At 66.1% G+C, this 13,959-nt stretch overlaps 3 protein-coding genes across 4 annotated transcripts; 1 reads left to right on the forward strand and 2 right to left on the reverse strand.

Annotated features, from left to right (window-relative positions):
* Positions 1–292: 292 nt before the first annotated feature.
* NDUFAF3 (NADH:ubiquinone oxidoreductase complex assembly factor 3) lies at positions 293–2,535 on the reverse strand. Of its 2 annotated transcripts, none has more exons than XM_066195765.1 (5): positions 1,691–1,775; positions 1,378–1,570; positions 1,225–1,291; positions 975–1,075; positions 293–850 (listed from the first exon to the last, which is right to left on the reverse strand). In XM_066195765.1, the coding sequence occupies exons 1-5, from the start codon at positions 1,747–1,749 to the stop codon at positions 758–760; spliced, it is 513 nt and encodes a 170-aa protein (XP_066051862.1). In that variant the 5' UTR covers positions 1,750–1,775; the 3' UTR covers positions 293–757. The 2 variants fall into 2 exon arrangements, with proteins under 2 accessions (XP_066051862.1, XP_066051863.1); XM_066195766.1 differs by lacking the exon at positions 1,691–1,775 and adding an exon at positions 2,403–2,535 and having other exon boundaries at positions 302–850.
* Positions 2,536–4,191: 1,656 nt separating this feature from the next.
* On the forward strand, positions 4,192–9,083 carry DALRD3 (DALR anticodon binding domain containing 3). Its single transcript, XM_066195762.1, is given in 14 exon segments — positions 4,192–5,176; positions 5,178–5,448; positions 5,570–5,859; positions 5,943–6,202; positions 6,435–6,493; positions 6,591–6,713; positions 6,838–6,908; positions 7,009–7,067; positions 7,394–7,476; positions 7,578–7,701; positions 7,790–7,848; positions 7,955–8,068; positions 8,290–8,358; positions 8,526–9,083. Coding segments are annotated over 14 exon segments (1,767 nt in total). The 5' UTR covers positions 4,192–5,111; the 3' UTR covers positions 8,646–9,083.
* An 85-nt stretch (positions 9,084–9,168) lies between these two features.
* On the reverse strand, positions 9,169–13,913 carry WDR6 (WD repeat domain 6). The gene is given in 7 exon segments (XM_066195761.1): positions 9,169–9,796; positions 9,799–10,260; positions 10,342–10,460; positions 10,649–10,765; positions 10,960–11,055; positions 11,336–13,736; positions 13,811–13,913. Coding segments are annotated over 7 exon segments (3,531 nt in total). The 5' UTR covers positions 13,878–13,913; the 3' UTR covers positions 9,169–9,527.
* Between the last annotated feature and the right edge of the window lie 46 nt (positions 13,914–13,959).

Raw genomic sequence — 13,959 nt, forward strand, 5'->3', positions numbered from 1 at the left:
CATGTACTCTCTTCCCCAGGGGTGACATCCCCAACCATGAAACAACCACTGGGGGAACAGGACAGGGACCCCTTCCATGGATCTGCTGGAGCTGAGCCTTCAATAAGAGGGGTTGCAGCACCCTTGGACCAACACTTCCCAAGGGACGTCGGTGCTGGGGTGGTACAAAGCCCCACAGGAGAGCCCATGCCAAGCCAGCACGAGCTGGGACATACTGGTTGCTGGTGCTGGCTGTGCTCAGGAAGCTGCTGGCACATGGCATCCCACCATCACACATGCTGCCCAGTGCCCAAGGTGAGCACATGCCCCACCAATTTGTTACAGCCTAAATGTGCTGTGCATTAACCACCACACAATTTCTTGTACTTCCTATTTACATATATTTTCCTCGTGGAGCCCCAGATGTGCCTGGGGGTGTACAGCTCACCCCACCAACCTTCACCCTCCCTCAGGCGAGGCTTCTTGCCCTCAAGGTGTGGGGCATGACCTTGGCAGGGCTGTGGGAGCAGTGCTGCCAGCAAAGCCTTGTGCTGTGCCCCACAGTCCCCAGTCCAGACTGGGCAGGGAGCCCAAGAAACCAGGGAGTGCAGAGAAGAGCTAAGCCCATGTATTTCACAGCCCTTCTGTGTGCAGAGCCATCACCCAGCCGGCAGCTCCACAGTTCACTATGGAGCGTTTCTCAGTTGGGAGTTGATCCTCAGGGCCTTCGGGCAGTCAGGGGAAGAACTCCTCAGCCCAGGGGCATGGCAGGCAGTGCCTACATCCCGTAGGTGCCCCGCGGGGGGATGAGCCCAGCAGCCACCATGCGCCTTTCATTCATGAGGAAGTTGAAGGTTGCGCATGCATTCGCCTGTGAATAGAAAAGGGAGCGAGTGATGCTCTGGCCCTCAGAAAGGAGTCTCGGCTCTTCCCCACAAGGTACGTGCCCCCTCCTCCCTTTCAGTGGGGTGCTGTCCGTGCTCACCCTTCCTTACCGTGTCCTGCACTTCCACAGCAATCCCGCACTCCCGCATCTGCTTCAGCGTGGCGGGGTGGAGCCGCTCCACCCTGTCCCCTGTGCCCAGCACCAGGATCTCTGCAACCAGGGCACGACAAGGGTGGGCAGGGCAGCATTCGAGCTGCCTCGGCCCAGAGCTGCCCTTCCTGCAGGGCCAATGGCTCCCGCACAGCCACCCCGAGGGGAGCCCGAAGGGGGGGCAGCCGCGCCCCTCCTGCCCCGCGTACCTATCTGGGGCTCCAGCAGCCGGAACAGCGACAGACTCTCGTGCGAGATGTCGCGGTGGGAGCCAACCTGCGGGGACACGGCGGGCATTGCGGGGGGCTGTCCCCGGTGCGCAGCGGGGACCGGCAGCCCCCGCCCCACCGCCGGGCACTCACGTTCCACTGGAGGATGCTGCGGGGCAGGACGGCGCACGGCCCCACCACCACGTCTCCGCTGATGGTGAAGCCGCGAGTGCTGTAGCCCTCGATGAACATGATGTTGGGGGACTCCGGCTCCAGCATCATCACCCGCGTCCGCTGGTACATCTCATCGTCCGCCGGCGTGAGCCGGTGACCCCGGCACGGCGCTCTGCGGGGAGAGTGAGCAGCTGGGACACGTGGGACCCACGGACACCCCCCGGAGACCCTGAGGCATCCTAGAGGCACCTCCCCCGGCCGCAGGGCACCCGCGGTGCCGGTTGCCGGTTACCTGCCCGCCGCCCGCCCCACCGCCGGCACGAGCCGCCGCAGCACCGCCGCCGCCGCCATGGCCGCGACACCGCCGGAACCGCCGCGCGGCCCCGCCCCCGCCGCTACCGCCCCCCGGCGGCCGGGGTCGGCACAGCGCCACCGGGGGAGCGGGGTCGGACCGGGGCTCCCGGGGAGCCCTCGGTGTCCCCCCGCCCGCGGGTCCTCAGGGGCGGGAGGGCAGCGACACTCACACACTCGCTGCCCCCGGGCCCGGGCGCGCCCCGACCTGCAGAGCCCAGGTGGGCGCCGGAGCGAAACCGAAAGCGGCCGGCGGCGGGGCGGGAGCGGGGTGCAGGTTTTGTCCCGCTGGAGCCTCCCCGACCCCGCCGCCGGGACGGGCTGCGGACCGGCCCGGGCTGCTGTGGCGAAGGCTGCGGGGCCGGAGGTGAGAGGGGAGCGGGCGGCTCCCCGGGCGGGAGGGAGCGGGCCCGGGTCTCGGCTGCGCTCCTGGCCCGGCCCCGCCGGTGCCCCGGGGCTGCCCCAGGCTCGGCACGGTGCCCCGGTTTCCCGTGTGCCCCGCTGCGGGCGGCCGTTGCCAGTCACGGCTGAGCCCCGCGAGCCGCCGCCGGGACCTCCCGCTGCACCCTCCCCCCTCCTCCTACCGCGCTGGGTGAGGCCGGTGGCACCGCGGGCTCAGAGGTGCCCTGGGACAGGGGACGCACGTCCCGCACCTGTGTCACCCGCCCGGAGCCTGCCGTAGCCTGACATTGCGGGGGCCACCGGGAAGCTCCCCGGCAGTGGCGGCGAAACATTTCCCGCCACCGTGCCGCGCCGGAGGCATCAGGAATTCCCACAGCCGGCTGCCAGCGCAGGGTCCCAGGGATCCCCGGGCGACACCGCGAGAGCTCCGCATGGGGCCGGTGCGGTTCCCCACGCGGTTTGAATTCCCCCCGTGGCGGTGCCGAGGGCTCCTCGCCGGGGCGGGGGGCTGCAGGCGCTGGCAGCGGCGGGGCCGGACCGGGCCGGGCCGTGCCGCCTCTGGGCGCAGGTGCCGGGGCAGGTGCCCTCCCTCGGGGACGGCTCGTGTTTCCGGGCCCCGTCGGGGCCTGATGGGCTGGCACCAGTTGCTCCAGCCGCACCGGGGCTTTGTTCGGAGCCGTTTCCTTTTGGCTCGGCCGTGCCGCCCTCCCCTTGGCACCCGGCCCGCGGCGGAGGGGGGGGGGGGGAGCCGGCAGCACAACCCCGGTCTCTGCCGGCTCCCCCGATCACAACGGCCCGGCAGTGGCTCACACGCATCTCCTCCGTCCCGGTCCCCGCCGGTAAGTCCCCCTCTCCCCTCTTGGCCCACCGACTGCCCCAGGGTCGGGGTGGCATGGCCGTGGTGCCCGTGCCCATCCCTCTGCGGCGCCAGCGCGGGCAACGGAATCCCAAAAGCAGCTGTCCCCGCTGTGCCCAGCTGCCCTGGGGTTTCGTTACCCGCGCTCCCGCCAGCGCCTCGCCCCGCACCCCTGCCCACCACCCTGTGCTGGCGAGAGCCACGTGTCCCACTCCAACCCCTCCTGGGGCTGGGGCAGCGCCTGGGGCCACACTGGGAGAAGGGTGGTGTCGGGATGGGGGATCACTGCTGCCCAGCCTCGTGGCTCAGCCCCTGCAGCGGGCTGGGGGTTCTTCTGTTTCTTGTACCCCCGAGAGCTAAAAATAGCAGGTGACTTCCTGGGAGAGTATGGGGAGCACGGCTGCTTGGCCACAGGGTGGATGTGGTCCCCTGCACCACGGTGGTGTAGGCTATGTGATACTGCCAAACTTCCTGCCCATGCCGGCTCTCCCTGCCCCCCGCGGCACCCCAGTGCCTGCCGGGGTGGGCAGGATCCAACCCCTGGAGAGAGACGGCTTTGGAATGACACGATCACTCCCGCTGAGCGGGCAGCCAGAGAGCCATCGGGGATGTCGTGTCTTTCCAAAGCTCTTTCGGCGCCTCCGAGAGCCCTCCCCAGGCCACTGCGCTGCCAGGGCCCACGTGGGCAGCCTGCGGGGACACTCTGGGGATGGGCAGGATCCAGCCTGGACCCACCTTGAGCGGTAACACAAGGTCTACCAGGTCCCCCCGGCCGGGCAGGGGTCCTGGGCAGCTCCTGCCCTGCGGACAGTCAGCAGTTGGTCTGGTGTGAGCAGCGATTCTCAGATCACCTCTTGGCTGTGGGTGGAGCAGGGAGCACCCCACCATGGCACAGCTGGGGGACGTGTTCTTATTCCTGCCCTGGGGCTGCAGATTCTCACTGGCTGTGGGCTGCAGCCCTGAAGCTCCAGGGCTGCCTGAGAAGCCCCAAAACGAGTTGTTGCATTCCTGGAAAAGCCCATGCCGCAGGATCTGTCCTCGCCCTGCTCCCCCCTCCCCCCTTTCCCCCCTGCACACAAGCCCTGGAGGAACCAGTTTGGGCCCTGCGGGCAGAGCTCCCTTCCTCCCCTCCACCCGCTGCCTCCGCGGGGAGGGCAGAAAGGGCTCAGTAGAGAGGGAGGTCCCTAGCTCCCTGCTGTGGTGGGGTTTGGTGCTTCCTTCTCCCTGTCAGTCAGGCTTGGTGCCATGGGGCTGGGGCTGTGCTGGGCCCTTGCCCTGTCCCTAGTTCAGCAGCCACTGGCACACCTGTTGGGAAGCTGGACAGTAGCAGCTGAGGGCAGCAGCTCTTTGAGAGCTGTGCTCGAACCATCGCTGTGCAGCAGCTCAGCTCTGCAGATGTAATCAAGACCACGGTGGTGTGATCTAATCACTTCCACTTCCTTCTTCCTTGGGGCTGCTAGGCGGGACACTGCTCATGTGCTGGGCAGGAGAGCAGCCCAGTGGGGCAGGCCAGGAGAGCATCGCAGGGTGTGCACCCCCAGCCGCTCATCGCTGCGCCATGCAGGGCCCATCCCGGGTGCACATGGGTGCTGCTGCTGTTCCTCAGCCATCGTGTCACAGCCCAGCCAAGCCAAGCCCTGGGGCTTGCGGTGGACAGGCTGGACTGGCCAGCCAGGGTCTGCCAGTGACACCATGCCCACAGCTGGGGTTTGCCGCACACTCCAGCCCATCCAAACCTCCCTTCCCACCACAGTCCAAGCTGCTGGACCTGCTCCCAAGGGCCCCTTGTTGTTCCCAACAGCCCAGGGACCAGCAGGCTGTACTCTGGGCTGGGCCATGCCCACAGCCCGTTTCTGCACAGGCGTCTCTGACCCCGGCACAGCCTCTGGCTCCTGCTCCCACTTGGTTCCTGAGGGTTTTACATCTGAGCTCCCCAGTGTGGGAGAAGAGAGGACACCACTTCTACGCCCCTCAGGGTGACACCATGGCCCTGCTGGGGTGAGGCTGAACGGGACTGAGAGCGTCTCGGACCATTCGGGGTGCCTGGTTGCAGCCCCGTGGTCCTGACATAACACACCCATCGTCCTCCCCTAACACACCCGTCATGGCGGCGCCCGCTGTCCGCCACACCCACCATGGTGGCTCCGCGCCCGTCCCCCCAAGATGGCCGCCCGGGAGCGCCGCGCGCAACATGGCGGCGGCCTGCGGGCAGCGGGAGGGCGAGGCGGGACGTCAGTTCCGGTGGCGGCGGCGGAAGCGGCGGCTGGGTTCCCGTGATGGGCGAGAGCCGCCCGGGGGTGGCGGCGACGCTGCGGGCGCTGAACGAGGCCCTTGGGCGGCCCGCCGCACTCTGGGTGAAGGAGAGCGGCGCCCGGAACCTGCGCCACCGGGATTTTCTGGCGCCGCGGGCCGCGCTGAGCGCCGCCTTTCCCGGCGGGCAGGTAGGCCGTGGCGGCGTGGGCAGGCCTGGGCGGGGAGCGGGGATTTGCGGGAGCTGTTTGATGGAGCCGGGAACGGAGTTGTCCTGTGCAGCCCGGACCCCTCCTCGCCCCTCGCCCGCAGGTGCCTCCCGAGGCCGTGTCGGCGGTGTCGTCGCTGCAGGGCCCGGCGGTGCTGCCGCTGCGGGTTTGCCGGCAGACGCCGGCGGGACTGGCGGTGCAGGTACGGCGCCCTGAGGCCTTCCAGCGCCTGCTGGGGCCGCTGCCCGGCCCGGGCCCCGCCGCGGCGGAGGAGCGGACGGGCTGCGTGGTGCTGCACTGCCCGGCGCTGCGCAGCCCCGCTGTCCTGCGGCCCCGCCACCTGCGCTCCGTCCTGCTGGCCGACCACCTGGCCCAGCTGCTGCGTGCCCAGGGGTGAGTGCCGCCGTCCCGGCCTGCTCCCGGCCCCTCGCCGCAGAGCCCGCTGCTCCCAACGCCTGCCTCGCTCTCTCTCGCAGGGTGGGCGTCCGTCTGGTCCCTGCCCTCAGCAAGGAGAGGAGCTGGGATGTCCTGCGGCAGCTCCGCATCTCCTGGCCCTCTGGCGGCTCGTCCCTCACTGACGCCGTCTCGGCCTTGAAGGCAGCGCTGGGCCGGTGCTCCTGTGCCTGTGAGCCGGGGCCGGGCACAGCCGAGGGTGTCATCTGTAAGGTGCACCTGAAGAGTTTCGTGGAACAGCAAGGCTTGTTGGGCTACGACCCCAATCTAGATGTGCTTCTTGGTGAGCCTCACATGTACAATAGTTCAGGTGTGGCAGCGGGGGTAGAATGAGTGCAGATAAGCCTGTTTCCTTTCAGTTGTTTTTTAACAAAAATGAGGGTGGGGGGGGTGGGGGGATGGGCACAAAAGGCTTTCCCCTCTTGTTCCTCTTCAGTGTGGTTTGAGCCTGGGGCAGACCCGATGGTAAGGGGTGGAGAACCCTGTGTCCCACTGTGTGTCCCTCCTTCTTTCAGTGACAGAGGGGACACTGCGGTCTTTGGCTGAGCTGCAGGAAGCTGTTCTGCAGTGCCCAGTGAGTGACCCCATGGCACCACCCGCCTCTTGTTTCCCAAGTGTCCTTCCCTTCTGCCAGGCAATAGGACTGAGCTCCGTGTTGTGCTCTGCTGCAGGCTAAAGGCCAGAGCAGTTGCTGCAGCATTGTGCATGTGGTGAACTGTGAGGAGGAATTCCAGCAGCAGCAGCTGGATGTGCTCTGGAGGATTTTGGATCCAGGAGCCCACACAGCTTTGCAGGTGAGTAAGCGCAACCTCTGACCCTCCTCTATGTGGCCTCCAGCATCCATCTTTGGCTCATGACTAGGTTTGAAACAGGGCTGGATTTCACTCAGTTCCCAGCCTCCGCCTCTCTGCCTTTCAGAAACACCTTGTCTGTGGGCCAGTGAAGGTGACCAACCCCTCATCACCCATTGGGGCTGACCAGTACTTCCAGTAAGTTGGTGTGCAAGGCACCTGCTGCTTTCTGTCCTGCTAAGGCTCCCTGTGGGCCAGCTCAGCCCACAGTGGGTGGCTCTGTCTGTGTTTCTCCCAGGCTCCGAAAGCGCCAGATGTATGAAGCCTCTGTGATGAAGTATGGGGAGCTTGCACAAGGTGAGAGTTTGCTCTGAGGCTCCATGCATGGATGCTGCTTCATCCCATCTTCATTGCTCCATGAGTCCATAGCCAGGAGTGGCTGCACCCCTGCAGGGTGCTCCTTCCCGCTCCAGGATCAAGCCAGGTGCTGCCCTTGCTTTGGGAAGGCATCTGACTGTCCAGGGCACTGGCACAGAGCAGCTCCTTCCGATGGGAGGCAGGGCTGGTGGTGTGGTGGTCCTCAGCTACTACCTGGTCCTGGCAGGGCTGTCCTGCCTGGGTGCTGGGGATACCAGGACGTGGGAATGAAAGCCGTGCATGATTGGCACCTACATTCCCCACAGACGAGGCCTGGACAGAGGTGATTGATACCTTAACAGTGGCTGCCATCAGGTTTGAGATGCTGAGCACTGCTCACCGGAGTCAGGTAGGACAGCGGCTTGCACGGAGCCAGGGCTGGCAGGTTGTGGGAACACTGGAGTGGATCTGTGCTGAGCAGCCTGGACTGTGACTTCTCCCTGCCCTCAGATCACCCTGGACCTGGAGAACAACAGCATCTCCACAAAGGGGACAAAGAGTGGTGCCTTCGTGATGTACAACTGTGCCCGACTGGCCACGCTCTTCAACACCTTCCAGCGGGCTGTGGAGCAGGGTGAGCACCAGCCCCACCACGCTCCTCTGACAGCCTCTGCTGGGGCCACGGAGGCTTCTTTGGGCACAACAGTCTCCCTGCTTTCCAGGCACATATCCAGCTCTGCCACCAGCATCTGAACTGAACTTCTCCTGCCTCCGAGAAGAGGTGAGTGCTGAGAGGAGGAATGGGGGCATCTCTTCACCCTTGGCTCTGGTGATGAATGCTTTTAGCCCAGGAGGGTCTGACACTGAGACATGTAATCCCTCCACAGGGTGAATGGCTCCTGCTCTTCAACTATCTCCTGCCCTTCCCTGAAGTCCTGCAGCAGGCAGCACAGCTGCCCCCACCCTCCAAGGGGATCCGGATCACTGCCAACACAGAGACAGTAAGTGCCATGTGCCGTAGCATCCATGGATGCTGCTCCAGCAGTCCCAGACCAGGACAAAGCTCCCTGCCAGCAGGGGCTGCTCACTGGTGAGCAACACAGGGCCAGTGCTGACAGAATAGATTGCAATGCCCTTGGGCCATTCCTGCTGTGCTTGGGGTGGGTGAGGGCCCAAGACCAGCCAGAATTCACTGTGCCCTGAGAATGCCTCTTCCTTGCAGGTGTGCAAGTTCCTGATCCAGCTCAGCATGGATTTCAGCTCCTACTACAACCGGGTGCACGTCCTGGGGGTGAGTTAGGTGTCCCAGCCTGCAGCCCTGTGGCCCTGCAGTCCTTCTGGGGCTGCCATGTGGGAAATGCTGCCAGCGATGTGATGGCCCCCTGTCCCATCCTCCAAGGGTGCACAGGCAGCAGTGCCTGCAGGGCCAGCCCCAAGCTGCCACCTTTCTCCCTGCAGGAGCCGTTCCCTCATCTCTTTGACCAGATGTTTGCCCGCCTCCAGCTGCTGGGAGCAGTGAGGGATGTGTTCCACAGCGCGCTGGCAACCCTGCACCTCCCTCCTCTCAGCCAGATCTGAGCCAGCCCTGAAGAGCTGTACCATGGTGTGACAGTCACCTACACACCACATGTTGTGGGGGAGAACAGGGCACATTGTCCTGGCAGGACGAGGGGCTGCCCCAGTGGCAGGCAAGGCACAATTCAGCCCCATGCAGGCGTTTCCTTTCCCATGGCCCATGGTGTTTGGGGATTGGTTTGTGCTCTCTGCAGCTGTCTCTAGTGTGGGACATGGATGCCCCTCCACATCCACAGCAGCAGAAGAGAAAAGGCCGCCTGTGGCACCCCAGAAGCTGGGCTGGGAATACTGGGGAGGTGGCACCACAGACCAGTCACCACAAAGCCAGACAGACGCCACATTCACTTCTCTCAAGACTTTATTGAAGGGTGCTCCTTGCTGGCAGGGAGCTCCTGAGCCAGGCCCCAGTACTGGGGTCCAATACACTTGTTGCTGGACAAATGCTCTGTGTGTCTGACCTCAGGACAAACAACCCTTCCTTCGGTCTGACTCTCTCGGCTCCTGCTACTGTGCAGGAACAACCCACTTGGCCTGAGGAGGGTGGCATTTGTGGGCAGCCCAGCCACCCCTCATGCCACAGGGTGCTGCTGTGGAGGATCAGCGTCCCTGTGCATTTCAGCACCATCCTCAGCACTGCAGCTTCAGGACTGGCACACAGGGCCCTGGTCCAGGACACACAAGGCTGCAGCCCACCATGTGTCACACCAGTGCCTGACCCTTTCTGGCCTGCTGCTGCTCTCCAGCTCCCAGGGCCAAGCCATGTCCTCAGTGCCCTCCCAAGCAAGGTTCCCCTCTGAGACCAACACTGGAAAGCCAGCATGGGTCCTTCACACCTCGGAGAGTAAGAGCTGCTCTTGGGCAGCAGGGACCAACAACGCCACTTCTTTACTGCATGGGGAAGCCCCAGGCTTGTCCAGGAGGGATCACATCTGCCTCTTTCTCAGAGACCACTGCCCTTGGGCACCACAACCATGGCATGTGCCTAAAGGAGGCAAGCATGCCTGGCCCCCCAGGACAGGACACATGAGGGTGAGGCTGGAGGCAGGGGCCACAGTGATGGGCAGAGCCCAAGTGCAGGGTGCCCTCCAAATGGAGGCAGGGACCTGGATGTGTCACACACCTGCTCCTTCTCTGGGGAGCCTCTTGTGGAGGAAGTTTGGAGGAGCTGTGCCACACAGCATCTCCAGGCCCTGCCCACAGAGCACGCAGTAGTACCGCAGCTCACCCCCCGCCTCCACCTCCTCCCAGCAGTCCAGCTCGGCTAGGTCAGGCACATGGAAGAAGGTGGTGCTGAGGGGGACCAGCTCGCCTGGGCGCTGGTTCCACAGCGTCAGACGCTGGTCCACTGAGGCAGAGAGCAGCAGGTCTGGCCGCAGCACCCGAATCCCCGTCACATGGGCAGCATGGGCACAGGGCCTGGACACTCGCTCCAGGACCTGCAGGGAGGTCCCTGCTGCGGCCTCACCCCTGCCCAGGGCTACCTCCAGCAGGCAGACGTGGATGGAGCCATCATCGCTGCCGCTGGCCACCAGGTACCGTCCCTCGGGAGTCTCGCGGATGTGCAGGCTGTTCACGCCGCAGCTGTGGGCCATGACGGTGACCAGCGGGGCGTCCAGGGCTGGGTAAATAGGCTCGGTCAGGACAGCAACGCTCACCTTGGTCAGAGGGAGCAGAAGAGCTGCTGGGCAGCAGCACTCACCCAAGGGCTGCATCTCTCCCTCTGCTTGGTGCAGGGCATCCATCGCATCCATGATGGGGCCGGTGATGTCCCAAAAGGCAATGCTGCCGTCAGTGGCTGCACTGCACAGGAGGTGCCTCCTAGAATGGGGGGTGTGGGGGGAGTCTCTAGCTGCAGCCCTGAGGGTTCCACTGAGATCTGTGGAAGTGTCAGAACAGCCCCCAGGGATTGATTTCCCCCTTCCCTCTGCTTGCGGAGCTGCCATCCCTGTGAGGACAGACATTTCTCCCCAGAGCCCATCAGTTGCAGGCCAGCATTCAGGGCTCACCTCTCCCCTCCTGCCCCTGCGTGTAGGAATGCCTCCACCTTCAGCACACAGCGCTGGTGGTGAAATGACTCTGCCACCAGTACCAACTTCTGGGCAGCCTCCAGCAGCCCAAAGATCCTGTAATGGAGCAGAAGGCAGTTGGCTGCGGGAGAGTAGGAGCTTCCAGCACCACTGCCCCATTTCCCAGCATACGCTGTCTTATGCCCAGCTCAGAGCAGGCCACATCCATGGCAGCAGCCTTCCATGTGGAGCCTGCTCTGCTACCATCACCAGCTCCATTCTCCCTGTCAGGCCTCATCATGGCTCCTCACCGGACTGATCCATCGCTGCAGGCAGCAGCCAGGAACTTCCAGGGTGTTGGCAGCTGCTTGGTGCTGGTCCCAGGCAAAACTGACAGGGACATGTACCTGCAGCAAAGACACAACACTCACCAACACCTCTGTGGCCCCATGGAGGTGGGTGGCCCAGGAGAGCGGCCCTGAGCCTTTCCCTAACACCAAAAGCCCCCTGAGGCCCACAGGGGACTGTACACCAGGAATCACGCATGAAGCCACGCTGGCCCTGTCTGCCTCAGCTGAACCTGCAGCTGCACAGGGCAGGTACTCCAGTGGAGGTCTGTGCAGGTCCCAACACCCACCCACACTGTGATAACTACTAACCCTGCCTTGGGCAGTCCCTGAGCATCACCTTGTCTCTGGGTCCATCTTGACAAGCTTGTGCCTATTCTTCTTCTGCTCCCAGTGCTTGTCCAGCCGGTGGGAGGCCACGTGGATGACCTGGCAGGCCACAGCACTCTCAGATGCTGTGTCCCCAGTGCACAGCAGCCGGTAGCACTCAATCTGTGCGCGGCCGCCTGCAGAGAAGAGCAGGGCAGACAAGCCCTCATCTCCAGGTCCCATGGCGAATGCCAACGTCCTCACACTGGAAATGTGGTCACTGAGGCGGGCAAGGGGCACAGCTGCCCGAGAGTTCTCACTGAGCACCAGGACACAGGCCGTGGTGTCCTCACTGCCGGTGACAAACACGTTAAAGGGAGCACGGCCGGGCACCTCCACAGCCCCCAGGCGCCGCACGCAGGTGATCTCCCGCCCGTGCAGGGATGCCAGCAGCACTTGCTGCTCGCAGGGCTCGGCCTCACAGTGGTACAGCATCACATCCCCAGACTTGATAAAGGCGAACACCTCGGCTAAGGGGCTGCTGCAGTAGCTCCAGGAGCGGTGCCCACCCCCACAGGGGATGCAGTGGATGTTTTCGCCAGTCCTGCTGCTCCACACCACAAAATTGTCAGCATGAAAGCCCAGCACAAGCAGGTCCCCATCTGACGTGAAGCGCAGCTCCTCAATCCACTGTAGCCCTTTGCAGGGCCTGTGCTTCTGCAGGACCTCCAGCTGCTGGTCCTGCAGGCGGAGCTGGCGGTAGACACCATCCCGGCCAGTGCTGTAAATGTAGCCCCTGTGGATGGTCACTGAGGTAACTCCTGTCTTCCCGTGGAGTCCGAAGAGCACTGACAGTGGGGACTCAAGAAGAAGAGCCCCTTTTTGCAACAAGCAAGAGGGCTCCAAGTCATTGCTGGAGTCCGCAACAACCGTGTCAGTGTCACCATTGACAACGCTGGTGCTTTGTGCAGCACACCCCGAGGAGCTGCTGCAAGGGAAGAGGATGAGGGAGCCCCGGCGGTCCCCGCAGAGCAGGAGCCCTTCCTGGGGCAGGAAGGCAGCACAGGTGTGCCAGCGCTGCTTGCAGGGGGGCAGCAGGTACCGACCCATGAGCCGCACCGAGGGTGCCTGCCCGAGGCGGTGGGTGACGTCTAGCCAGAGCATCTCCCCGTTGGGCCCGGACGCCAGAAGGGCAGCAGCGGTGTCGGGGGGCAGCCCGGGACGGAGGGCCCAGCTTAGCCTGTGCACGGGCCCCTCGAACAGCTCGAGCTCGGTGGCGGCGCCTGGACGGCTCAAGGCGAAAAGGAGGAGGCGCCCGTCGCCGCCGGCCAGGGCACAGAGCGTCTCGTCCCATCCGTGCAGCGGGGCGGCGGCCAGCACGGCGCGGGGCCCGCTGGCGCTGGGGTGCAGCACCGGCGCCCAGCGCCCCTGAGCCACCTCGAATGCCGCCAGCCCGCCCGCCTCGCCCAGCGCCAGCACCCGCCGCGGCCCCGCCAGCAGCACGGCCCGCGGCCGCTCCGGGGCCCCTAGCGCCGCAACCGCGGAGACCGCCTCCGCGGCCGCCCGTCGGGGCTGCCAGAGCCGGACGCCGCCGTCGTCGCCGCCCGTGGCCAGGCGGCCGCCGGCGGGGCGCAAGGCCAGAGCGCGCAGGGCCCCGCGGTGCCCGCGCCGCGCCCGCCGCACGCCGCCGCCGCCGCCCCATTCCAGGCAGGCGCCGTCCTCCCCGGCGCTGACCGGGAGCGGCCCCCGCAGGACCACGGCGGCCACTCGCGCCCCGTGCCCGTAGCACACCAGCAAACAGGCGCCGGAGCCGTCCCCGCCGCCCAAGTCGCCCACGTCCCAGAGCCGCACGCTGCGGTCTTCGGAGGCGGAGGCGAGCAGCCCCCGCGACGCCGCGTAGCGGAGCGCCAGCACCGCGCCCTGGTGCCCGCACAGCTGACGCTGCGGGGCCTTGGCCGCCGCCGCCCGCCACACCACCACGGCTCCCATCGCCGTGCCGGCCGCCAGCGCCAGCCGCGCCCAGCCCGCCCCGGCCAGCACGGCGCAGCGCAGCGCCCCGGCCCCGCCACAGCTCGCCTGCCGCAGCAAGCGCCCGCCGCCCCACCACTCGTAGAGCGCCACGGTCCCGCCGCCCAGCGCCAGCGCCAGCCGCCGGCCCGCCGCCCACCGCACCTCCCACACCCGCGCCCTGAGCTCGCGCGCGGCCCCGCCGCCGCACATCGCCAGCCGCGGCCCGCCGCCTCCTCCGCCGTGCCGCACCGCCAGCACTGCTAGCCAGCGCCCACCGAAGACCGCTACTCGCGTCGCCGGCCCGGGCCCCGGCTGGGCCCGCAGCCCCTGCACGCTGGCCTCACGCAGCACGCTCCGCCGACCCGCCGCCGCCGCCGGCCCGCTGCCGTTCAGCCAGAACGCCACCACCTCCGGGCCTGTACCTGCGAGACACCGCGTCAGCCGCCGCCACCGCCGCCTGCCCCGCCGCCCGCCCCGGCCCGGCCCCAGCGCTCACCCGCCAGCAGCACGTCCCCCGCGAACTCCAGCGCTGTCACCGGCGCCACAAGCGCTACCGACTCCATCTTACCCCCACCAACCCCGCCACCGCCCCCCCCAGCGCTTATTGGCCGAGTCCCACGTGCCACCGCCCCGCCCGCTGCCTAT

This window comes from Chamaea fasciata, unplaced genomic scaffold (assembly GCF_029207755.1).
Source record: "Chamaea fasciata isolate MVZ Bird 193981 ecotype frontalis unplaced genomic scaffold, bChaFas1.0.hap1 SCAF_13, whole genome shotgun sequence".
Taxonomy (NCBI): domain Eukaryota; kingdom Metazoa; phylum Chordata; class Aves; order Passeriformes; family Sylviidae; genus Chamaea; species Chamaea fasciata.